The following is a 26,283-nucleotide window of genomic DNA, read 5'->3' on the forward strand; positions in this document are numbered from 1 at the left end:
TTTTTAAAAAGATTGACCATGTTTCATTGTATAGTATAATTTTCTACAATTTTTTTATGTTCCAGAAATAAAAGTCATAAATCTACATTGTTCCAGAAAAAAATAATGTGTTACAATTAAACAAATTTTGTGACAAAAAAAAAAAAAAAAATTATAAATATATATATAGACATGTGGTGAAAAAGTAAATGTATTTTTAGAAACGCAACAAAGACCTAATATTAAGAAATATTGAATTACTTAATGCTAATGAAAAAAAAATGACAATCATTACCACAAACTAATGCTCTTTTTTTACGAGTTACGACATATTCACCAACTTTACCCTTAATCTGATACCATTTAAATAGCCATTTTAATAACACTGATCTTTCTTTAATAAACTGCTTTTTCTCATGGCTAATAATTATGGGATTTTTTATTTTTATTATTAATAATATTTTTTTTTTTTTTTTATATAATTTATTGGTAATTTATAAATGACAAACACACTGCTAACCCATCTGTGTAGTTTTGTTCATAAAACTCGTTTAGGTTTTGCGCGGTCATTGTTCAATTTGTCGTAGTAAAAGTATTTTATAATTCAATCCCAAAAGACACCATCAAGTGCCTTTAACTTTGGTTATTCACACCCACGGTGTCCAGCCTTCATACAGCAGTGCCAAATTGTCTGGATTCGTGGCTTCATTTATCACCCAATTAACCTAATAAAATATGAAATTACAATAATATATTTAATAATTTTACTAATTGAATAATATTTTAAATATAAAGTATCAAAGTTAAAGGAATTAAGAATGTGCACTCAAACAGTCGCTTTTCAAATTATAACTTTTTTTAAAGGGTTAAATTTTATAAAAGTTAATTTTACTTTTTTATTATAGATATAACTACAAAAACAATCCTACTGTTGAAAAATTAGATTAAGAGGTCATGATGATGCATGTGGTATTTTCCATCTTACAAACGTACAACATATCAAACCTGATTTTAGCAGAATCTATTTTGTGTTGCATGTTAAAATATTACAGTAAATTGATCTATATCAAATTAAAGGTAAGAATATTATCTGTGTTATCACTTAATTTTACACAAACTAGGAAGACCTTTTTTTTTTTTTTTTGCTCATTAACAAGAATACACAAAATTTATTGAAAAATTTTTATTATTTTACTGTACTATTATATATAATTATTTAATTATTAAACTTTACTAATAATTTACTTAGTGTGATTTTTGTCACAAATATTTTTCGCTGTTCAAAAAAAAAAAATAATTTTTAATAGAAAACTAAGAAGCATTTTTAAATTTTTAAAATTAAAATATAAAAAAAACCACAAGAGAATACATAATATTCTTTCCCTTAAATTTGATAATAGGTCAACATAAAGTAATAATATTAAAACTTACAACAAAAACATGATTCTTCTAAACAAAAATTTGGTATGTATTACGTTTGATGGAGCAAAACATACATGCATTAGTCCTCTTAATTAAGAACATTGCTGCTTCAATTAAACTTGAAATGGATTTTATATATTGAAACATATTAAGTATATACTTTGTTTTTTCATTAAAATTTTCAATTTATTTAATATATTAGATTTACTCAAAAATTTAAATATAATGTGTCAAAAATACACTTCTTTTGGAATATCAGAAAATGTATTTAATAGAAACAAAGTAAAAACTAAAAAGTTATAATAAAATTTGAAGTTTGAAAAAAAAAATTGTTTTTCACACTATTACACAGATCATTCAATTTTTATTACCTGTTCAGTAACAGTTGATCTTCGACCAGGATCTGGATCTCTACCTTCAAGTTTCATTCTTACACGTCGCCAAACGCTTACAGCATATGCGTTACATTTTTGAACAGCTAAAAAACATTGTTTAGATATTTATCAACCGTCAATCCAACTAAATTGTTTAAAATTCAAATACCTTTTCCCGTATGGGGATCTCTTGGTAATCCTTTTCTTGGTGACAAACAAATGCTATCCTGACGTACCAAAGGTGGACGTTTATGCTGTTTTATAAGTAATCCCTTTTCACCCAAGATTGTTAATAAATCATCATAAATTTGTGCTGAAATAAAACATATAAATTAGTATAACATTAGTTTAACTGGACAATGGCATTTATTTACGTGTTTTTTTGTGAAGTGATTGTATTGATTCGAGCAGAACATTCACTTGTTGAATAGTTGGTTCATTAATTGTTGTTAATTGTTCAATTAAAGACATTAAATGGTCTAAATAAGAACAATATTTTGTTAAATAATTTATACTAGCTGTACCAACATTATCAATCTGAAAAATAAACAATTTAATCAGTTGTATATTATTTCTATTATACAATATACAATTAAATAATTTTGAATTTAAAAAAATGAAAATAAATATTTTACAGTAAATAGCAAAAACAATTAAATAAAATTTCTAAAATATTTAAACATACTTTTGTCAATGACTTTAATAATAAACGAACATCGGATATTATTTTATTATGGGATGTCAAAGTGGATTTAAGAACATTCAATTGTTCTTTAATCAATATTTGAATACAAGCAATTTCTGATCTGAGTGGTTCTTGGGCAGCCATTAATTGTTGAACATTGTCTAAACACAAAGACGAATAAATTACATAAATTCAATTCACATTAAACTAACAAATAAAATATTATTGAGAAATCACAATAATAACAGTATATAAAACAATTAGATTTATTAGATGATTTACCAGAAATAATGTGAACCGTGTTGTTCAACCAAGTCCACTCAATAGGTCCCTGAGGTATAGGGACTACTTTAATAAGGGTTTCTTCTTCTGGCGTTATTGATATACCAATATTTGTAGCCATGTAACATGCTTTCTGATAATCTTCGACCAACTATTAACAATAATAAAATCATTAGTATTTATTTTATACACATATTGGTGTTATTACATAATATATTGAATGATTATTGATTATTTTTAGAATAACTGGTAACTACAACTTAATTGTATTTAAAAGTTCTTTAAAAATCATTATTGTGTAATATAAATACTTGTAAAAATGAAATATCAGCAGAAATAGCTTCTGAAGTACGGGTGAATAATGATTCTGTTTGCAACAGAGAACTGACTACTGTCAATATAGAACTGCATAAGTTTTGGTTGGTGTCTATCATTATTTTTTCATGTTTCATTCTGTTTCCAAAATTATTAGCCATCTAAAATGTTAACATTTCACAGTATAAAATGTATTACATTATATTATAATTCACAACTTAAGAAATGCTTTATTCCTATATTATTAAATCATCAATATGTTCTTAGTATATTATACCTCTACAACAGTTGGGTTTGCCCCTGAAGCCCATTTTAAACGTTGATCAACACTTGATGTTAACGAACTTCTATGTTCCATGTGTTCAATAATTTGAGATTGCATTACTGCTAATGGCGATAATATATTGTTCAATTCCATCAAAATTGTACCACGATCTTTAAAAGTAAAAGGAATATAAATTAAATTGATTTCAACATTTTGAATAACTATGTACTCACCAGGAATGAGCAAGTTATCCAAATGCCCAGCAGCTGGGATAGCATGGAGCCAACAATGGGCTGCATATTGAATGGCCAATCTTTGTGCACCAATGTCTGATTGATGAGCTCTGTGTGTCAAATGAGTGTGTCGTTCAATTTTTCTCCAAACTTCTTCTAATTTTGTCAAAGAAGATGATAAATCCATCGATTGTCCTCGACTGAATTTACCAACTTTAATTCCTTCTTCCATACACTTTTTGCAGAGTTCTTCTAATGGAACTTTACTATCTGCTCCAATATCTCGTTTTTCTAATTCAGCTGTAGAACAACAAAAAATTGTATGAAATATAAAAACTGAGTTGTTTGGGAAACAAATCCTCAAGGAAAAAAAAATTATTGTAAAAAAATCAGCAGTATAAAAAAGTTATGTCCATTTAAAACTTCTTAAATTGATTAATAATAATTTTAATGATAAAATATTAAATAGGTGTAATAGGTGTAATATTAAATAGTACTATTACTATATAGTAGGTACTATACAGTGTGTAACAGAAAGAACTGACCAAAAAAAAAAAAAAAAATGTTGCTACTTATACTTATGACAAAAAATGATAAAATTATAGGATTAGTAAATAGTTTTAGAAATATTCTCATGTTAGCAAATTTCCAAAAATAATATTTTTAAAAAAGTTATAGCATTCCAAATTAATTTAATTAAAAAAATACTGATATTTAAAAAAATTCTAAAAAATAAACTACTTGATTTAGATGAATGTTTTTACCATCCAAATAGTTCTTATAATCAGATTCACAAATTGGCTGTTTTGAATTTATTCAAAAAAAATTAAATCAAATTTAAAATTTTTCATTTTCGGTTTTAAAAAATTAAAATAATTTTTTTTTTATTACACGTGTAGCGCAAGTGGCTATAAAAATTATGGTATCAAAAAATTTTTTTTTAAATATTGATTAAAACAAAAGTTATTCCAAAAGTCAGTTCTATCTGTTACACCCTGTATATAGGAATAAGAAGTGTTTTTCTTATATTGTAGGTACTAGGTGCAATATTTGAGATAATATACTTGTTCTGATTTTTTTCAAGCATATAATAGATAATAATATTCATGTCTATAGTGAATTTTTAATAGAAATTGTAAGCCTAGACAATGGTCATATTAATATGTATCCATTACAAAAAAGTTTGTTTGCGTTTACTTTGATGGTGTTGTTCAAAATGTAATTTGATAAAGTGCCGCGTAGCATTATAAATGTTGTAATTATTTATTATTTTTATTTTACATAATTTAATTTTTTTTTTTATTATATTTGAATAGTTTTTTTTTTTTTTGTGAAAATCAATATATATTTTAATATTATTTATTAATATTTAGTTTTGAATATACCATGTTCTTTTGTACTTAATCTAATGGTAATAAGCTAAATTAATATTTTAAACATTTATTAATATTTTTCTACATTTAAATTAATATTAACTATTACTAAGGCTGTAAGTACATAAAATTAGAATGGATTAATCTTTATACTGGTTTTTTTTTCTAGCAATAAGATTTTTTACTGAGATGATTTTCCGCAATTTAAAAAATTGTATTAGGTTTTAAAAGAACAAATTATGTTACCATTGATATTGAAACCGGTATGTTGCAATAAAAAGCAAATATTAACAGCCACTGTGTGTGAAAAGAGTCCTAATAATCGCTTAGTTAAATAATCAGCAACAAAACATCTCACGGGCTTGGATATCATATCTTCGTTATAGCGAGAACCACTACGACATTGTGTATTTCTACCTCCAAAGTTAATTGCTACTTCAGCACACATGTTGAAAACCTCTTTCATAGTAAGAAGAGACTTCAAAAACATTATATCATCTAGTATGCTGCAAGGGCCTTCATCCATAACAGCTCCCTATGAATTAATAAAGTAAATTATAAGTATTTTAATTTAAGTATCAACTGGTACACCTTACAAGTAATGATTTTGCTTCTCTAATTTGATCGACAGTTTTCCAAGCTGTCGAAACTTTGAGCTTGGATGTCATTTTAATGACATTTTCATTAGCCAAAGATACATCTTCAAAAAGACCATTAAATCCAATTAAAAGCATCTCTCCTTGAGATAATACTACATTTTCTGGTTTTTTTATCAATTCCGCAAATTTTGTTCGTACTTGTTGTACAACTGTTCGACAATCTTCATTTGGGGACTGAAATTAAACAAAAAATATATATAAATCGAATCTTTCATATTTAGTGTTTATATATATATAAAAAAAAATATTGTATTCAAAAATATGAGAGAAAAGTTGAGCCTATAATATGTTTACTGTTTAGCATGACAAATTATATAGGTATCATCACAGTTGTACTAGTTTTGCGCAGTAGATACACATCTTCTTCACCTCCAGCCTATATCGTAGTTCTCCATTTCTCATTGGTTGATTTTGTTCTATGTTATATATGTATGTATATGATAAACAGCCAATAAGAAGTGGAGAACTACGATATAGGCGAAGTAAAGAGCAGAGGATGCGAATCAAAATGCTTTGATGATACCTATCTAACTTGTCATGCTGTTTAGGCTCTTCTGTGTAAGTATTTGAACTGCAGTACCACCATAGGTATTTTATCTGTATTTAAATTAACTATTGACATAAAAAAATTATTAGCAACTAAATTAGAACAATACTAGATATAAATAGGCATGTTATCTTAACTGGTAATTGTTTTACTTTAAAATTACTCAAAAACATAAATAAAACAAATTTGTGTAACTGCATTTTGTCTATGTTATGCGTGAGCTAGAGAGAGAAAATAAACAATGCGCTGATTTACTCTTAATGACATTTTAAAAGAACAAAAAAAAGTAAATTACCTTCATTCCCATTATCACATGTCTAAGATGAACATTGAGTTGTTCTATTAAGTCATTGAAGTTCAATGAACAATTGTTTATTACATTGTTTAACTCTGTGATAATAGTTATTGTACTTGGTTCTTCCACACATAATTTCTTAATGGTTTCTGGCATTATGATATCCAAAAAATTGTAGTTCATTTTCTATAATAAGAAATCAGTAGGCTTTAATGTAATATAATTCTTCAATATAATAAATCAACTAGCTAAAGTATTTAGCAAGTGTTGAGTACTCTAAAGTTAGAAATCTAGTCAAAATTCTTAAGAAATAATCAGAAGCAGCATTGAATGTATTATATTATATCATATTATAATCATACCTGTAGGCTACAGTAAAGGTTTTGTATTGCACGTAAACAATTGAAGGCAAAGGCTAAATCAGTATCAAATTCAACATTATCATTATCAGTCAATACGGATGAGACCATTTTAACTGCAATAGTAGTAGTCATATACATGTCAACCAAAACCCATTCTCCATCTTTTGAAGTCATATCTAATAGCTGTGTCCCTGCATCTAAATATCCAAATTATTGTTAGTAATTCCCTATACATTTTTTTTAAAGATAAACTTACTTGATGTAGAAGTCTCCATCATTAAAAACTTTTTATTTATTGCACATAAACCAGTAGCAATAACAAATTCTAGGCCTTCATTTGAGTTTTCATTTATTTTAATGATAGAATTTTCATCATTTAACAATGAACAAGTTATTTCATTTTCTGTGTCAATTATTCTGATTCGTTCTACAATTTTAGCAGTTCTGTGACTTGCTTCTAGAGCAGCTTGCTGTAATTGCATGTTATATGCTACTGTTTGCGGTGTTGGGGGTTCAGCGTTAGGAACACCTAAATATAGCATTTTATGTTCTTCTTTTATTTGATCACACATTGATGTTGTTGGACAATCCATTAGCAATTGTAACCATTGTCTATAATATGTTAGCCGATGATTACGAACATGCGATTTTGGAAACAGATTCAACAAACATTGTACATCGTAAAGCAATCTTAAACACAACGTGAGCAATTTGCTTCTTTGGTGGCATAAAAGTGTTAAATCATCATTTGATTGTATACACTGTAAAAACAAATATAATTACAAATCTTATACATAAAAAAATAAATTAATTAATGTTGATATAAAATATTACTTGTTCAATTAAAATAGGTTGACCAGCATTTTGTAAAAACTCTTTCACATCGTCAAATAAAAGATTGTTAAATAATTGAATTGACCTTGACTCTTCTTGATCAATTAATATACGAATTTGCCTACTTCCAAGAAAATGTACAGCCATATCATACTGTGACAACCGTGAATCACAGTCTTCAACTTTTTGTCTTAGTGACATTGTAGCGCCAATCATCATATTTTGGGTTTGTTGTAATGCAAAGTAACGTTCTGGCAATTTATACAGTGGATGCTGACCAGCTGGTGATGCTTCAGCTTCTTTAACCAATGCCATGAGCTGATGACTTTCGGCTAAACCTTCTTCCATCTTTTGTAATTTTTCTCTTTCAATCAAAAATTTCTTTAAACTTTCCATAATATTGGTCATTGATTCCAACATATTATCCCTAAAAGAATTTATTCATCATTCATTTTTTTCTTTTTTAGATTCTGAAATCTGAGCTATGAATGTGTATTAATGATTGGTCTTACAATGATGTATGTTTTTATTTATTTATTTTTTATGTGAAGAAACTTTTAACAGAACAAAAATGATCTAATCCTAAATTTTCAGGGAAGTTTTTAATAGACAATTGGACCTGGTTTGTATTTGTATAACTTTTCAAAATAATGTAATAATCAAAATAAAGTAGACATACTAAAATTTAAAAACTATTTTACTCTTTTGAAGATATTTATAGACATTAAGAATCACAAATAAGTTTTTTTTAGTTTTTATTAGACTTAAGTATGATAACATTTTAGTTTGCAATTAGTTTGATTGAAATTTTAATACAAGGTCCTTCATAAGTTTTTCTTACGGCCATCTTTTGTTTTAAGAATATTTTAATTAAAATGTTGATGAATTTCTTCAAACTTGCAAATTATTTTGTAGACATATAGGCTGAGAAAATGTCTACATTCAGATCGTTGTCATTGTAAAGTGTAAACAATGATCAACGAATCTATTACTGTGACCTAGAATGCTAGATGTAACCTGGGTTAGGTTCTGCTATACAGAAGATCGATTTTTGATTATTAATATTTGTTCAATAATTACCTATTATTTAACCAATCAAATTTGGCTTCTGTAATACGCACATTAAGCATAGCCAATGTAATTTCTTTTTCTAGCTGTCGTCGGTTTAATCGATTTTCCATTACGATTGATCGACCTCCACCATATACAGCACCTGTATATCCAGTTTCATTACCCGGGGTCCAGTCAATAAGAGGATCATAAACAAATGCTTCTAACAATGTTAATAGAGTTTCTTTGTTTTTTCTCAATACTTTCATCACTTGTTCACACGTTAAACGGAATTTACCCTGATTAAAAAAAAAATTTGTGTTAATTAAAAAATGTATTAATAATTTATGAATAATAGATTACCTCAATCCCTGTAACTCCTAGAGCATCTTTTAAGTTTGGAGTTAACCTAAAAGGAACTTTTTCTGGCACACGTAATGTTTTACCTTTCTCAAAACACACATTATAGTCAATGTGTACTACCTGCAAGTACCATAGTTTGTCAATTAAATATTTATAATGGGATAAAGAAATAGTAACTTAAGACAGGTTTAGACTCTTTTGATTTAATCAAAACATAGAATGTAAAATTATATTATATTAATCATAGGTCTCTCCTCATCAAGGTTATTTACTAAGTATTTTATTTTTCAGGAATCTTTTAATTATATTATGTTAAAGTTATTTAAAGCACATAACTCATAATATATTTTAATTAGAAATAGTTAAAATTATTAAACATTATGAATAAATAAATAAAGTAAAATTTGGTTTGAATGTGAGTAGCAATTATGTAAATAGTCAAAATAATTTTCTGTAAATAATGTGTGAGTATTGATCTGATTCAATATAGGGTTAACACATGACATTCTTTAACTATTTACTATTTAGTAAACTTGTGCATCCCAGGATCACAAATTAAAAAAGATCAATCAAAATTAAACTGAAACTAAACTAAGAACAAAAAAAAAATAAAAAATAAACGAACCTCTCCAGTTTGTAAATTAACAAGTACATTATCTAAATGTCTATCACCCAAGCCTATAATGTAACCAATTACAGACATAACAGCCAACGATGTTGCATATAATGATGTAGATTGCCACCAAGAACCAGAATCAACACTTTGTGTCCATAGTTCACTAAAAGAAAAAACAAATAGATTATACATAATTAAACAACTATAAATACTTAAAGAGGCTAGGAAAAAAAAATTCTATCATTAATAGGCTACTAATCCATAACCTTGTTTTATTTTTAGAATAGAAATGAAAAGTGTAATACAAACAATATACCCAATACAATATTTTTATTTACACTTGCATATTATAAGTGCACTGTCCAAGGAAAAAATAAAAATAACAGAATGAAAAAAAATAATAGTATTTATTGTTCTTCTTGTTTATATTATTTCAATTTTTTTTAAATTATATTTCAGAGGTGATATACATGAAAGAAAAATTAAGACAGTAATTAACAGATAAGAATTTTATATTTTATAAATAGTTTGTCACTAAAATTCATTAAAAATTATTCAAACAGTAGATTTGTGGGATAAAAATACCTCACCAGAGTAATATTGTAATATACCGTATAATGTGTGTTTGTTAAAGTACAGTGTCTTGTGAGAAGTTGCCCATTAAGATATCTTCTGAGATAATACATTTATCATAAATCTGTTTTTTTTTTATTAGACTTACAGAGACAAGGATCCCATATATTTTATTTTTTAATTTAATTATATTTTTGGGCAAAAAAGTTTAAAAAAATTTAATTTTTAATTTTTTAATTTTTGAAATAATTTAAGAGAGCCATTTAATTATCTGAAGATTTTGACCTTTCAACATTTTATTTTCACTAACTTCATGATTTTTAATAATTTTTATAGTTTATAGGGAAAACAGCAAAAAACCAGTTTTTGTCTAGGTGGCGAGTCCTCCACTAAGGCTCCCATTAGCCTAATGGATATATCCTCACGATGAAACCGGTATTTTATAAAGCTAATAATATATCCTATAAAATATTTTTTATATTTATACTAGTTATACATACTTTGAAAGCAAATTTTTTGGTGTTTCATTCATCAAAGTTAATAATACATCCTTTAGAATACTTAATGGCCATTCTTTTCTATTTTCCATATTGACAATTCCTTTTTCTTTCAACAATGGTGTTAATTTGGAGTTAAATAATTCTGAGGGACGCATATTCACACCTATGATAAAATGAGCACATAAAATCGTAAATTCGACTACAAGAGATTTTAACTATTATTTATTACCATCATTGTTAGAAGCCTGTCTTTGTTGCCATCTCTTATACAACATAAATATAGGTACAACACCATCTACCCAAGATATTAAACCAGATCTTGGCCCCAGTGGTATTACTGGATAATGGTGAGCTCTATAATGATCAGAAGACCCACTAAGTAATGTATTAGTAATACATAAAAGTTGCATTATTCGTTCATCTAAGTGTAGATCTTCTAAACCTTTAAACAAGTATGTATATACTTTGCCATCAGATCCATAGAATATTAATTTCTTTGGTTTAGTAAATGTAGGTAAAATTGCCACATTATTATGAATGGAAGCAACTGTAACAACTCGTTCAACGCCTGGCATGGCAATTTTTGTATCTTTAAGATTGGCAAGGACAGGACTAATTGTTTCCATTTTCAAAGAATATGAACCTCTTTTGCTTATGCGAGATTGTAGATTACTCTGCAAATTTTTTATAGACTTCCATACTTCTTGTACATTTATGTTAACTGAATCTGTAGGTCTTCGTAATTTATCTAACATATGAGAAATATATGACCCTAAAAAATATAAACTCTCAAATTAATAATTATTATTATTGCATATAATTTGTAGTAAATTACCGAATTTATCTTGAAACCATTCTTCGTGAGGTGTTTCAGCTTTAACAGAAGTAATTGCATGTAATTGTTCAAATATAAAAAGAATCTATAAAAATGTTTATTGTTTAATAAAATTGTTAACAATTACGAAAATGATAAAATAAAATATATTACTGGTTTAAGTAACATAGTGTATTTTTCAACAGAAATGTGTTCTTTTTCTATATCTGTAAGATGTGGATGATTTTCAGTTTTGTTTAGCTCTGCTTCTAGTTGACTAATACGTCTACTTATATCGGTTTGACGTTGCACTAATGTTCCTAACCATAATTCATCCCACAATAATGTAATTCTCCTCAATTCAGACACTAAAACCCGTACTTCAGAAATCATTTCACCGGCCTAAATATAAAATTAAATGTTTATTATTTAAAGTAACTGGTTAAAATCAAATTTTGGTTGTATGTACATAATTTAAAAAAAGTATTGATACATTAAGTGTATATTGTTTGTAGTAATGTACTTATTCGTTATTTTAAATACCTGTTTTGATAGTGTATTGACCATTGAATGGAAACAGTCTTCCAACACCATAGCCTGTTCATCTTGTCCAATTTTTAAATCCTCATCGTCTTCTTCATTACTATCAAATTCTTCATGTACTGAATTTGTTTCATCTCCAACCTCTTTACTAGATTTCAACAAACTTGAAGAAGGTATTTCATTTATAGTACTGAGACCGGTATCAGATCCAACAACTGCAGGGAATGTAATCAAATGGGGTACATCAATGGCTAAACGACAAAGTAATTCAGACACGGTACGTCTAACATAAGGTTCAGGGTGAGAAAGTCTTGAAAATAGTTGAGGTATAATGGAACGCCATGGCTGTGTTGGTGTATTGCTTAGGCCTTCTTCTAATGAACCTTGAAGTTCAAGAGCATGTTTAACAGTAAGACGTAATAATCTCAATGTTGCTGCAATAGACTCCTCCTAAATAATATTAAAATATTTATTAAGAATTACCAATCATTTTATATATTTATACCATAATTTCCTCAGTAAAGTGTCAATGTCATAAATTGAATTAAAATACCATGATATGTTAAAGGTAAACCACATATCTTGAAATCAACTGAATTAATTTCACAAGTTTAAATATCAATAATTGTTTTAACGACTAAAAACATTTTTTTAAAACTTTAAGCTAAAATTAAAATAATAGTTGTATAAAAATGTAGGTAGGGGATGGAGTGGCCGAGCGGTCTAAGGCGTCGGTTGCAACGCAGCCGACGCCGGCTCGATTCCTTGGTCACGGGCAGCATTTTTCTTTGGGCAAGTCACGGTGTCCGGAGAACAAGTGCTGCCATCCCCCAAACGGGCATGGCAGATACCTACGGGTGCCCAATCAAAAATTCTGCCAAACCAAAACACAAACGTGTACCCCCCCTACCGACATTAAAAAACGTTCAAAAACCAATTCAGCTAATGGCCATAGTTGTCGGGCTTAAGTTCAAAAAAAAAAAAAATGTAGGTTATGCCTTATAGTATATTTCAGTGGTTTTCAAACTTTTATTATTCACGGCACAGTGCTTCTCAAAAAATGTTCATAGCACATTGACCTTTTTTTTTGCACTAAATAATTAGATGAACAAAATTGTTTTAAATTATAATAATATACATTTAATCAGGAAAATGTGCTTGATGAGCTAACAAATTGTATTAATTATATTTTTATAATTTTATTCTGGGATGAATAATATTGAAATTATTCAGAATTTTATTATTCCAGTTTGAAGACCTCTGGTATATTTGTTTATAAATGTTATATTTATTTACCTGATGATTGTTACATAGCTGTAAGTATTTAAAATAAGCTTGAGCAGATAATTGATAATATCCATAAATCCTTGAATGAGATTTTCTCCACCAATCAATCAATCCAGAAAGCTCTATATCTTCAAAGTGTAAAACATTTTGTAATTGATATTCTAGTGTTTCAGTAGTATAAATATGTTCACTCTGAAAATAAAAACATTACTATATATTAACTGAGTAAAAAAGTATACCAAAGATCAAAACTTTTTTTAAGAAGTTGATAAAAAATAAAATGAAATATTAATATTATTTTTGGATAACATAAAACTTGATAAATGTGTACATCTGTCTAAATGGTGAGTTACACTAGTTATTATAACCATAGAAGTTACACTGAATTTTAAAAGCCACTTTTTAGTATTTTTATTTTAAACCAAAAATAATAAATCTAAAAAAAGTTTTTAATCATAGAAGTACATGAAATATATCATACACCAATATCATCATCATCTTGTGGCGAAGATGTAACTACATTAAGAATGCTATATATTTTGTCTCGATCCTCTCGTGTAGCATTGAAAGGAATATAAGCATCTATAGTAGCCATCTCTGTATCATTCAACAGATATGTATTTCGTTTATACGCTTCATCCACTACTCTACGGCCTAATCTATAACACCAGCCTGCTAATTCATTCCATGCTTTAGCCATTGACGGACAATATGATACTGAAATTCTTAAAAGTTGACCAATCATCAAAGTTTGTTCATCCAAATCACTTGAAGGTGTATAATCAGATTCTGTACAATAAATACAATTACAAAAATTATTATTATTTATTATTTAAATATAAAGTATAAATAAATATATACTTATGACTTCACGAATTAACTGACTAGTTTTTGATAAATTTTCATTTGAAAAATTCAATAAAACATCAGATTTTTCAATAGATGACTTAATAAGTGTTTTGTCAGGAATATTATTTCCACAATTTAACCATTTTCCTAATGTAATTAACATTCGAGAACTATCTTCTTTAAGATCATTGTCATTCTTGAATTGTGCTTGTTCCAATAACTTAAATGCCGATTTCATGCACATTTCTATCCCCAGTTCTTGTGACACACAACTAAAAACAAAAATAATAATCTAGTACATTTTTATTTTTCAAGCATTTCATTTATTTGTATTACTGATGGACAAGTTTAGAGAACTGCCTCACTACTAAAGCATGATTATTTGGCCATAGTGATGCATTTGTATCATCCACAAGAAGTTCTCCAATTTGTTGTAGCATACATGAAATAGATTCAGATTTGTTTCCCATAGAGGGTAGATTTATAAAATCATATGCTCTATTTGATCGTAAGTATTGAAGCATTCCTCGTGTAGCTAGGTTTACATTGCCTTCTTTGCGGGCTACATGAGCCAACTGCAAATTAAATGATATAAATATTTTAAGGTTTATTTTGACTAATTTTAATTTAAATAATTTGAATATTACCTTTAAATATAATAATGATGTGTCAGATTTTGGTTTATTTATATGTTGAATATTGTGTTCATAATCTGACATTTGATTTTCTAGAAGTTTACTCCACAACAATGACTGACATAGTAAATTAGATCTTACTGATTTATTACTTATATCATTAACCTAGATAGTAAAATAAAAAAAATTATAAAATAACTAGTTAAAATACATTTTAATCTAATTAAAAACATACTAAATTAAATAGTATAGGGCTGTTTTCTAAGAGTGAGTTTATTGCATAAGATAGGACAGATACTTCTTGTGTATACTCCAAAAGACTGTCTGTTAAACTTTCTTGTAGAAGATTCTGTACTACTTCTCGACAGTCTTCAACAATTAATTTGTTTTCACTAAAATAAAATATCCAAAATGTTTTTACCAATAAAATATTTACACAAAAATATATTTTTATTTTACATACGTATCTAATTTTCCTTTAGAAATATTCATTTTCAATACAACATACATCAGCCGACTTTTAATTTGGTTTATAAGATCATAGCAATTCCAGTTTGTTTTTACTATTTTAGCATTTTCATCAATAGACCAATTAACTAAATCATCAATACAACTGTAATTTCCTTCTTCGACATCATTAACAATTTGCAAATCATTAGCAGAGACATATCTCTAAATAAAAATAGTAAAATATTATTTATTATAAGCATTAGTTTTTAATAAGCACCAGATCCTTACATTTTGCCAAAAATATTTATCTTTTGCAATTGATGGTATAAGATTTTCTTCGTTTTGTGACCAATCCATTAATGGTTTCCAGTCACAAATTGACATATAACATTCTTTTAACTGAAAAAAACAAGTGTTAATACTTAATATTTTAAAAGTTAAGTAGAGAAATAGATTGCATATTTTGATTTGTATCTTCTCTTGTTTTGAAAATATATAAATTTAATTTAAAAATAATTGTATTATATACTTGTTCAATGATGAATTTTTGTAAAACTTCTAAAGGACCTTCAATATTATTAATTGAACCTCCTCCACCTTTAAGGTATATTATTATTTGATCTGAGTTTGTAGTAAGCAAATTCATATATGATTCAGCTGCTTCTTCAAATCTTTAAAATTAATAATATTTAAGTAAAATAATTAACTAACTAGAAAATTATTTACCAACTTACTTTCCACTAGCCTGATCAGCAAGTATATTCAAAAATGGAAGTTTCAAATGAGCAACTTCTTTAGACCACACATAAAGCCCACGAATGCAATCTGATTCTTTAAGTTTACTATAAGCCCAAGCTAATTGAATTATAGCTAAAATAAACTCCTTAACTGGAAATTCACTCTGTTTTGTTAAATGATGAACTAAATATTGACCATGACGAATAGCTGAAGAGCTAAGACCAGAATTTAAGGCTACAGCAAGCATTGCACTGCGTATTGTTGAATTCCATTCATAACAAGTATTACGATTTGTATGAAAAAAATGTCTAACCGGCTAAAAAATATATAAAAAAATGTATGTAATAAATTGGTGTATTTTATTTTTTAGCCAAAAAATTTTAACTTGTAACTAATATCACAACATTAGTGACAAAAGTGGTCTTTAGGAAAAAAAAACACACATTCATGTAAACAAATAAATACAATCATTGCTCCTCTCTGAATATAAAATGTATTTGTTTAGTTTTAACAACTAACTAATGCTGGATTTAAACCCATCACTATTTAGTGTTCTTATAATAAAAAAATATAAATAATTGATGAATAATTATGAAATATCAAGATTTTAAAATTTGTTCAATGTTCAATAATTTAAGTTTAAGATGTAGATTTGTGATTAAACGATTAAAAAAATAATAATAATAAAATAGATTATTAAATATTTCCCAGCACAAGTGTCACTAATGGGTGGCTTCTCGTTCAAATATGCATGTACATTTAATTATTTAATTGCTTAACATATTGTGCTAAAAACTACAGATTGTGTAATATCTTACTGTAAAAAAGATGTAGATTAAACATTTTTTCTTTAAAGAAGAAATTCAAGTTTAAAGATATTAAAATAAAACTGCTAGTCCTATCTAAATTTTTAAACACTTACTTTTTGTGCAGTTGGCAGAGCAGTTGCAGTACCATCAATAGCATTGCAAACAGATTTCTCTAAACATTCTATGAATGCCACTAAATTTCTAGTATATCTAAGATTATTTAATTTGCCTTCTGTGTGTTTAACTTTTGTTTCATCATTTAATGCTGATATTGAATCTCGTGCCCACATTTTAATTCCACCTACAAAATTAAAAATATATTTGTGTTATTGGTGAAATAAATAAAGATACTTAAAATGTATTATTTGATATAATACCTTCAATGGCTCTAAAAGTAGAATTAGGCTTTCCAAATGGAGTACGAAGACGATTTATAACACAAAAATTAGCTGCCTCCCAGTTAATCCAAAAATATAAAAAAACACGACAGTGTTGAGCATGAGATAAAAGTTCAGTCTCGCCACTATCAATGTCAAAAGAACAACTGTTTACTACATCTAATAACCAATGGGTGGTAGAATCACTAGAAAAATACAAACAAATCATTTTTAATTAAAAATATTCAATAAAAAAATTATTATTTATTTACTTATTATTGGTATTAGGTTCAATCATTTCACACATATAATTTTTGAAATACTCAGTTTTTAATGTAACAACAGCTTTTCTTCTCATATGGGAACTCATCATTTGATTAATTTTCTTATTAAATTTGCTTTTGTTTTTCTATTTATGTAAAAATATAAAGTACAGAAAAATAAGTTTATTTTTTTGTTTAAAATAAAACTATATTATTCACAACCATATCCAATTATACATGGTATATAATTTGATAATTTTTACATTAAATAAGACCCAAGTTAATATGTTTTTTTTATAATTTCTAGTGTAAAACTTACCAGCGAACAGATTGATACATTTTGTAAAACAGTAATCAGGGATATTTTATGAATTAAGGCATAGAATTGTTTGCTAATATCATGTTCAGTAAGATTGATACATGAAAGACATAAGTCTAAAATGTCAACAACTATAAGTGGCTGCAATCAAAACAATGCAATTAAAATATAAACATATTTGAATATATAATTTTAAATTACCTTTGACTGGCAGAATGTAGGATTTCCCAGAACAATATTTAATATTTGCGCTATGCCGTCAAATAATAAAATTTCATTACGCTTTAATGCTACATATATTAAAGAACGTACAATATTAATCATTTCTGGTGAAAGTAAAATTATGTTCAAGTAACTAGCACTATCAGCGTGCATCAGTAATTCATATATCCATTTCAAAACCAATAGCTTACAATCCACATTTACATTCTAAAAATTATAATTTATTTTACTAAGTAAATATGTATTAATGTTTTATGTAGGATATTTCTATATAATATAATAAAAAATACCCTTTTTAAATATTTTTCAAAGATATTTAAGATTTTCACAAGATTTCCACTCTTATGAGAATTAATTTCAACGTTTTGCTGAGACTTTTCACTTGTTCTTCCAGCTGTCACTAATCGACTACTTGCGACAAAATTGTTATGCCTAAAAATATTGGAAGTAAAATTAAATAATTACATAAAATAAATTAGAATCGACTGTAAAATAATAAAATAAACTTGTTTGTTAATAATGTATTGTCAAATAAAAACTAGATTCAATTTTTAAAAATCAAATACATAATTTTATTAATTTAAGTTTAAATATGTTCTTACTTTTTACAATGAGAATATAACAAGAACATCAATGAAAAACGCAGAGGGTCGTTCATTTTGATAATAGTTGGATCTAACTTTGTAGATAATAGTTCAAAAATACTTGGTTGTAGTGCCCACATACCAATAATAGAATTACTGTCATTGGCTATATTGGGGAAAAATAATAATTTAACTTCATTACAAAATACAAAAAATAATTAATTTTAAATCATATATTGAAATATATAAATTGTACCTATAACTGTTAGACTTTTTAAAATTATATGAACAACAATGGATGCTTCTTCAAGTGTATATTCAATGTCTTTAAATGGATTATCAACACAAAATGATGGCAGATTAGGGTCTAATGTTTGGCAAGCTTTTTCCAAATCTCCTGTGATATACCTACAAAAAAATATAATGTTATTATTAAAATTCAAATTATATTATTTGGCAATAAATTTAAAAAAAATTATAACAGTATTATTCTTATAATAAAACAAAATACCTGTAAACTATGAGCACCAGTGAAACATTTTTCATACTTAATAAACTTTGGTATAGTGCTATATTTGAATCATGTAATTTCACGGATGGTAAAAATCTCAATTGACGTAAGTGTGAATCACCACATAACAACATCTCAACAAATTCTTTAGATAGATTTGTACTTCCTTCTCGTATAACCTAATACATTTAAAATAAATATTTTTTTTTATTGGCATTTGTACAATTTTAACAATTTTCAATTAATAAAAATGAATGACAAACCTTTGAAATCACTCTGAATATTGAAACAATAACAGTTAACTTGAACTCATCAATATGTAGCATTTCTTTTTCAATGACTTTTATCATTAAGTCATTAATTGAAGGCATTTGTGATTGAAGAATATCCAGAATCAACCAAATACAGTTATTAGCTATAAAATATTTAAATATTAATGAAAATAAAAATAACAATAGGTATTAGTTTTTTACCGGCTTCAATAATATTTTCATCAACAGTTACATCTACACATTTAAGCAGAGTCTTTATTATAGTCATTAGTGCATTACTTAGAAAAGGCCAGGACACAACAGATGAACTTTTAGGACTTAAATGTTTTCCAACACTTTCAGCGACAATACTAAATACTCTAAACATAAACAAAATAATGTAAAATACATATACATTATACATACATTAAGAATTGTATGTTTTAATAAATGGAAATAGTACCTTATAAATGCTAAAATTTTATCTAAATCTTCACTTAGTTTTTTTGTTTTGTTATTATCCTCAAAACTGTCAGATATTGAAGACATATCTTCTAATAATTGTTCAAGTAAGCCAAGAGTGAAGCTCATGTCAGCAGTCCAATAAGTTGATAAACGAAAAATGCATTGTGATATACGTTGATTTGTTTCTGTAGACTGAGAAGTATCAATGTGCCAACCAACTAATATATCCACTGTGTCCTGTGAACATCAACAATACAAATAATAATAATAAATAAATATATTTATTATAATTAAGTATAATTATTCTTGGTAATATGTACACAAATACTAACCTTAAAGTAAGGTTCGAAAGCTCGGCAGTACACATGGGAAAAGTTTATAGCAACATCAGCAGTGACTGTAATTAATTCAGGTGAATCAATTGATTCTAAAGTCAAGTACATGTTCTCCAGTATAAGCTCAAAAACGAAAAAAAAAAACGTATGCAAGTTAGTTGAAAAGCAAAATATTTAGATGAGGTAAGTAACATAAAATCAAATAAAATGTTGGCTTAATTAATGAACCTAATTATTAATTATAATAAAAATAACAAAAATGGAAATTATTTTAGAGAAAACGGATAACACAACAATCACTTATATAAAAATAGAAATAATGAATTCAAAACATGTATGTTCTTGAGTAGTTTTTATTGTTAAATTACAGTATTATAAAAATAATACAAAATATTACAATTATTGGACAAAAAACAGTAATCACTCATTATGCACCTAGGTCATTTATAATATAAAATTAATGGTCATTAGTTATTACTCACTTTATAAATTAAGAATTACAAGTGGTTGAATTATTTAAAACTGAAAAACATCCTACTGGTAACTTATAAAAGTATATTTATTTATTTATTAGACATTTCCTAAAGTTTAATCAGAAGAAAATGTAGCATAAATTATGTTTAAAACTAACCTATAATTGTATGTATATAATGTAAGTTTGCTTATGGCAGTTTAATAATGAAATTGAATAATTTTAGATTCTGTACAATGAATTAATTTAACAACTAAGTGCATTTTTTTTTTTAGAGTCAAAACTCTGATGACACTTAATCCATGAGAAAAAATGCTCTAGTCATAAACTTTAATGTAAGAAAATGGATCTAGTTGGTTATTTTCCAACATTTAAAATTTTTTTTCATCACAAAAAATGATTTATCAATGAATTCAATTTTAATACATCCATTACAGTGCCTACTCAATGACAACATACACTCAACTTTTCCGTACACAGAGATGTTTAAAGTTCAAAATTTGTCAAAATCATGATCATTTTTCAAATTATTTTGTAGCAAAAAAGTAATAACATTTTCAATTTTTAAAGATAAAGCTTGAAACTTTAATGCAAGGTTCTCTAATGATGTTTTATGGCAGTACATTTCATTTTAAAAATACATAAGTATAATTTTTCTTTTACAGACATTTGAAGTTGAAATTTTGTTGAAATTAGATATTTAAATTAAATATAAAAATATTAGTCTGTGTTGGGATTTAAAATTATTATATGCTATACACAATTAGGTTTTTAAAATATTTAAAATAGTTTTAAGATTTTTATAGTATAAATCTTTTATTAAGTTAATAACAACTACTAATATTTTAATTATTATTATATAATAATAAACGTAAATTAGTTTTAGAATAAATTAGTTCAACCTACTATATTACTAACAACAGTATAAATGTACAATAATAAATTCTTTGAAATATTGGCCGACAGACAGTTCTCCTTCAGAATTTTTATTCATTGTATACAATGATTTATCATTGAAATAAAATTTAACATATCGATTACAGTAGTTACTCAATAATGGGGTAAAATTGACATTTACTATATAATTGATTTTCAGTGCCGGTGCTAGGTATTGCGGGGCCCTGGACCCAGAATAAGGCAAAATTCTAGCTTTTTTTTAAAAAAAAATGCTGTTTTTATTTGCATTTTAAACATTAAAAATAATAATATTAGGTTATCCTTATACTTTTTTATTATTGTAATGTGTTAACACAAAATTATTTACAAATAATAAAATAATACGTATGTGTTGAAAATTATAAGTTAATAAATTTGTGGGGCTTATTATTTTGTTAATTTATATTAATTTAAATGATTACAACTTATAAAACCATCAATAAAAAAAAAAAATAAATTCATCAAAATGTTTGAATGAAATAATAAATTATTTAATAGTAAGTATAAGTATATATAAGTATACGGCGGTGGTAGACAGCACAATTTAAGATAGTACTATCTTAAATTGTGGTAGACAGTAAAATACATTAAAACTAATCCTGATACACTAGATACGCACACAGTAGGTACATATTATTTAACACGGCTATACTATAAACTAAATATAATAACTTACTTTTATAATATTATGCAGAAATTGTTGAAAAAATACTGTAAGGTGTAAAGCGGATTGCAGTCAAATACTCAAATGTCGAACATATACAAATTAGATAATCAAATACATATTTTAAGAATATAGCTCTTGCCCCTTCTATAATACGGGCATACGACAATACACAGAAAGCCTTTCAAAACAATAACTATAGAGATAATAATAATTTATATTATTAATTTTATTATAGTATACTCCTACAATCCTACTAAGCGAGTATCATCAAAATATTACTAGCATCGATAACAATTTACTTTGTATTATGGCTAAATTTAGATATTGTTTTCCTAAATAACTTATGATAGGAATAATATTGATATTATACATGTGTAGTAGGTATAGAATAATACATTTATAGATTTATAATTTGCTAATGTAAAACATCAATGTGTTTCACAGTATTAAGATAATAATTAAAAATCTAGGAGCCCTAGACATATGTCCCATTTGTCCTCCCCTAGCGCTGGCACTGCTGGTTTTGAATAACTTTAAAATCAAAGGTAACCCTACTTAAGACCATACATTTTTAACATGAATAATAAAATAAATATTTATACAAATTTAGGTATATTGGTATAAATATAATTTATTTGTTAAGCGTAAAATATTGTTAAAATATGTTACTGGTATTAATGTAATATTTTATTATATTAATAACCAGGGCTTGGAATTGCAAGTATTTGCATAATTCTTAGGAAGTTGCATATTCAAAATCTGATTCGATACAAATTTGTTTCATATTACATAATATAGTACAAATATGTATGTAGACTATTTTTGCAAATTAAAAAATTTTTAGCGTACTTTTTTTTTTTTAATTGATTATTAATGTACATTACGTTTATAATAATTTAATATAAATCAAAAACAAACAAATTGTCAATACTATACAGAGTATTAATTATAATTTTTTTATGGAACAGCATGGAGTTTTTTTCTATAAGAAATTATTTATTTTTACTAAGAGCTCACGGCCTCCAGGTTTATTCCTATATAATTACAAGTTATGTAAAATAATTATATATTTGCACTTTTTTAGTGCATAAGTATGCACATATATAATGTTTTTTAGCGTATTAGTTCCAAGCCCTGTTAATAACCAATAATTGGATGCCTAACTTTGTTGATAATATCTAAATACTAATCAAAATTAAACACACAAATAAAATACATACCGATGCCAAACTTTCCAAATAAGACCGTTTCTGATCAACCATTGATAACTTCAAACATACATTTCAATTAGATTATAATCAAATCCATTATTAAATAATATTTTTTTCAACTCACCTCATAGAAGGCCAGCATTATCAAAGTTTTAACTTCTTTACTACGTTCTGAATTATACTTAATAAACATCAAATCAATAAACCTTAAATAATATAATGAAGTTAGTAAACAATATTTTGGTATTTTCAAATTATATGTCTTATACCTTTTACAATCATATTGTAAAGCATGTCCAAATTTTCCTAAACATTTAGCAACAGTGCACTTGCCATTATATGAAATTGTAGTTGAATGAAAACATACATAAAGGTGTTCAACTATGTTATCAATAGAGCGTCTAATATATTTTTTATTCTCAGGCAGAACAAAAACTTCCTATAAAAACAAACAATTAAAATAACAATAATAAATATAAAGTAGTTATAAAGTGTAATTAATCTATCTAGCATAAAATAAATACTTGAAGTTGATTGCATAATGTTATAAGTGTTCTAGTATCTTCCTCATTTAATATTTTCCTAATAATCTTTGAAATTTTTGAATCCTCAGATGGTCCATTATTACTAAAAGAATCTAAAATTGTGTAATATACATAATAAATAATAGGTAATTAATATTTTTTTGAATTTATATGTATAAAAATATCAATAATAACAAAATTTACAAGAAAACAAAAATCAATATAGGTATAGCAGCTAACAATAATTTGAATACCAATAGAAATAAAATAAATTAATATAAGTATCTACATTTTTAGTTCTTTTTTAGTATGAATGATAATAATTGTTTACTACTGATAAATGTATTTAAAATAACATTATATACTTAAGAATGGACATTTCAAGCCTTCATTTAATTAATTTTTTTTTTTCTAATGTCATGATAAAATAACTGTGTCCCTCCAAAATACCTAGGGGACACGGCTTAAATACACCACTGGAAATATGTTAGTTTTGAATATTTTGGAAAATTCATAATTACATATAAATAAAAAAAAGTATTTAAATTCCAAACAGTAACTCTATTATTTATTAAAAATATAAAATCAATAGGTACGTTAATAACTCAATATTGAATATTTTAAAAGTTGTTTTATTGTATCTATCTATATGTTTCTGTAAGATTATTACTATATTGGTACAGTAGAAATTCGATTAACCGTCACTGTCAGGACCGTGACTATGACAGTTGTCAATAATTTTACCAATAAACGTATATATATTTTACAATGTGTGTACAAATTTCATATTTCATACAAAAATACTAAATAAAATAGGTAATCTATCATCTACTTTTGTTTCTTTGAGGCTCGAGCTTTTTGAGCAGAAATGTTCCATATTTTACGGAAGTAAAAGAAGTAAAAGAGAAGTTGTTATTTTTTATGATGGTGAAAACAGAGAGTTAATCAAGTTTTTACTGCACCTGTTAAAAATTTCAAGCATACGAAGAATATATAAAGTAGATAAGTGTTAATAATATATACCTATTTCACAATAAGGTGACAAAATTAATAAAATATATTAGTTAACTGTACAAAGTCATACCTACATAGGTAGATGAAATATAAATGAAAGCTACTTCGCTTATTATGTTTTATTTTAAACAAAACATAAAAATAATATTACTATTTTATCTAGGTATGTGATCACTGATCAACAAGTTAATTGATTTAACTGCCAATATTATAATACATAAATATGGACTATTTTTGGTAGCTAGGTAAATATAAATATATCAAATGGTATAAACAGAATACATTTTAATAAAATTTATTATAACTATATAGTTGAATTCAAAAGGTATGATATGAAGTGATATTTTTTCATCTTATCACTACGTTAACAAAAAAAATTTAAGAATAATCCATGATCTGAATTGTGGTTGTACTATAATAATAATCTATAAATTATCAATTAATTTCAATCCCAACAAAGTTAATAGGTTAAAACAGTTATTAATTTCTTACCATTTCGATAATTGGTATAATACATGGATCTGGAGTCAAATGATTCATCTCGTCTTTTGGGAATGTCATCACAATATTTACGTGAAGTAAATCCTTGGTCACCACTATAAGATCTGTTCTTAACTAAAACTCTGTTGCTTCTATAATATGATCCTGTAGTTTTGTTACGATAATCATCTTTGTTGAAGGAGCCATTCTTCATATAATGATCGACAGGAGCTACATCGTTTTCCAACTTGTTTGAACTGGATTCTAGTCGTTTATCGGTGGAACCATTGACAGCAACCTTATCCGCATCTGGTTTACTCTTAGACTTTATGGTGATCATCGTTGGTAACTTAACATCGCTCATAGCCGATTTAATGGACAATGGTCACTCAGAAAGAGTAACAAGATTCTTTATCAAGGGAACGAGTTGAGAGTGCATTGCGCCAATCACGAATTCCGTTCATGAAAAAAAACGTCATACTTACATTGAGAACTTTCATTCATTATCATTGAACCTGCGCACATGTAACACACGAATTGAATGAATAGGAAGGGTTCAGGGCTCCAGGGGTTGATAGAATTACGAAAAGGATGAAAGTTCGAGGTTCTAGCGGTTTTCCCTTATGAATGAGCGGAGGGTAGGAGTAAGTTTAAACGCATGCGCTATCACGTTTGATGATACCAGACCAAAGTAACCGAAATAATATTTACAACTAACCGTGGTTTTAATTATATCCATATCTGTTATCAATATAAATTATCCCCAAGTTCTTGATAACTTATATGAAAACAATAAACAT

At 26.4% G+C, this 26,283-nt stretch overlaps 1 protein-coding gene across 1 annotated transcript; it reads right to left on the bottom strand.

The window, feature by feature from the left end:
- LOC100169587 (serine/threonine-protein kinase SMG1) lies at positions 1-26,137 on the bottom strand. The gene is made up of 51 exons (XM_001947088.5): positions 25,496-26,137; positions 23,990-24,102; positions 23,735-23,904; positions 23,590-23,671; positions 23,475-23,522; positions 20,177-20,302; positions 19,843-20,081; positions 19,602-19,759; positions 19,392-19,543; positions 19,129-19,307; positions 18,874-19,025; positions 18,636-18,783; positions 18,324-18,465; positions 18,013-18,240; positions 17,812-17,952; positions 17,502-17,638; positions 17,230-17,435; positions 16,966-17,153; positions 16,040-16,359; positions 15,835-15,976; positions 15,594-15,704; positions 15,319-15,527; positions 15,091-15,247; positions 14,868-15,020; positions 14,557-14,795; positions 14,233-14,492; positions 13,853-14,160; positions 13,381-13,563; positions 12,085-12,534; positions 11,716-11,943; positions 11,563-11,647; positions 10,957-11,499; positions 10,728-10,890; positions 9,664-9,817; positions 9,039-9,158; positions 8,706-8,974; positions 7,626-8,052; positions 7,048-7,552; positions 6,792-6,988; positions 6,430-6,615; positions 5,525-5,761; positions 5,175-5,463; positions 3,556-3,855; positions 3,335-3,492; positions 3,054-3,218; positions 2,743-2,893; positions 2,461-2,621; positions 2,150-2,312; positions 1,945-2,088; positions 1,773-1,879; positions 1-704 (listed from the first exon to the last, which is right to left on the bottom strand). Exons 1-51 carry the CDS (start codon positions 25,845-25,847, stop codon positions 627-629), a joined length of 10,323 nt encoding a protein of 3,440 aa, XP_001947123.2. The 5' UTR covers positions 25,848-26,137; the 3' UTR covers positions 1-626.
- Positions 26,138-26,283: the final 146 nt, after the last annotated feature.

Source organism: Acyrthosiphon pisum, chromosome A1 (assembly GCF_005508785.2).
Source record: "Acyrthosiphon pisum isolate AL4f chromosome A1, pea_aphid_22Mar2018_4r6ur, whole genome shotgun sequence".
NCBI lineage: Eukaryota > Metazoa > Arthropoda > Insecta > Hemiptera > Aphididae > Acyrthosiphon > Acyrthosiphon pisum.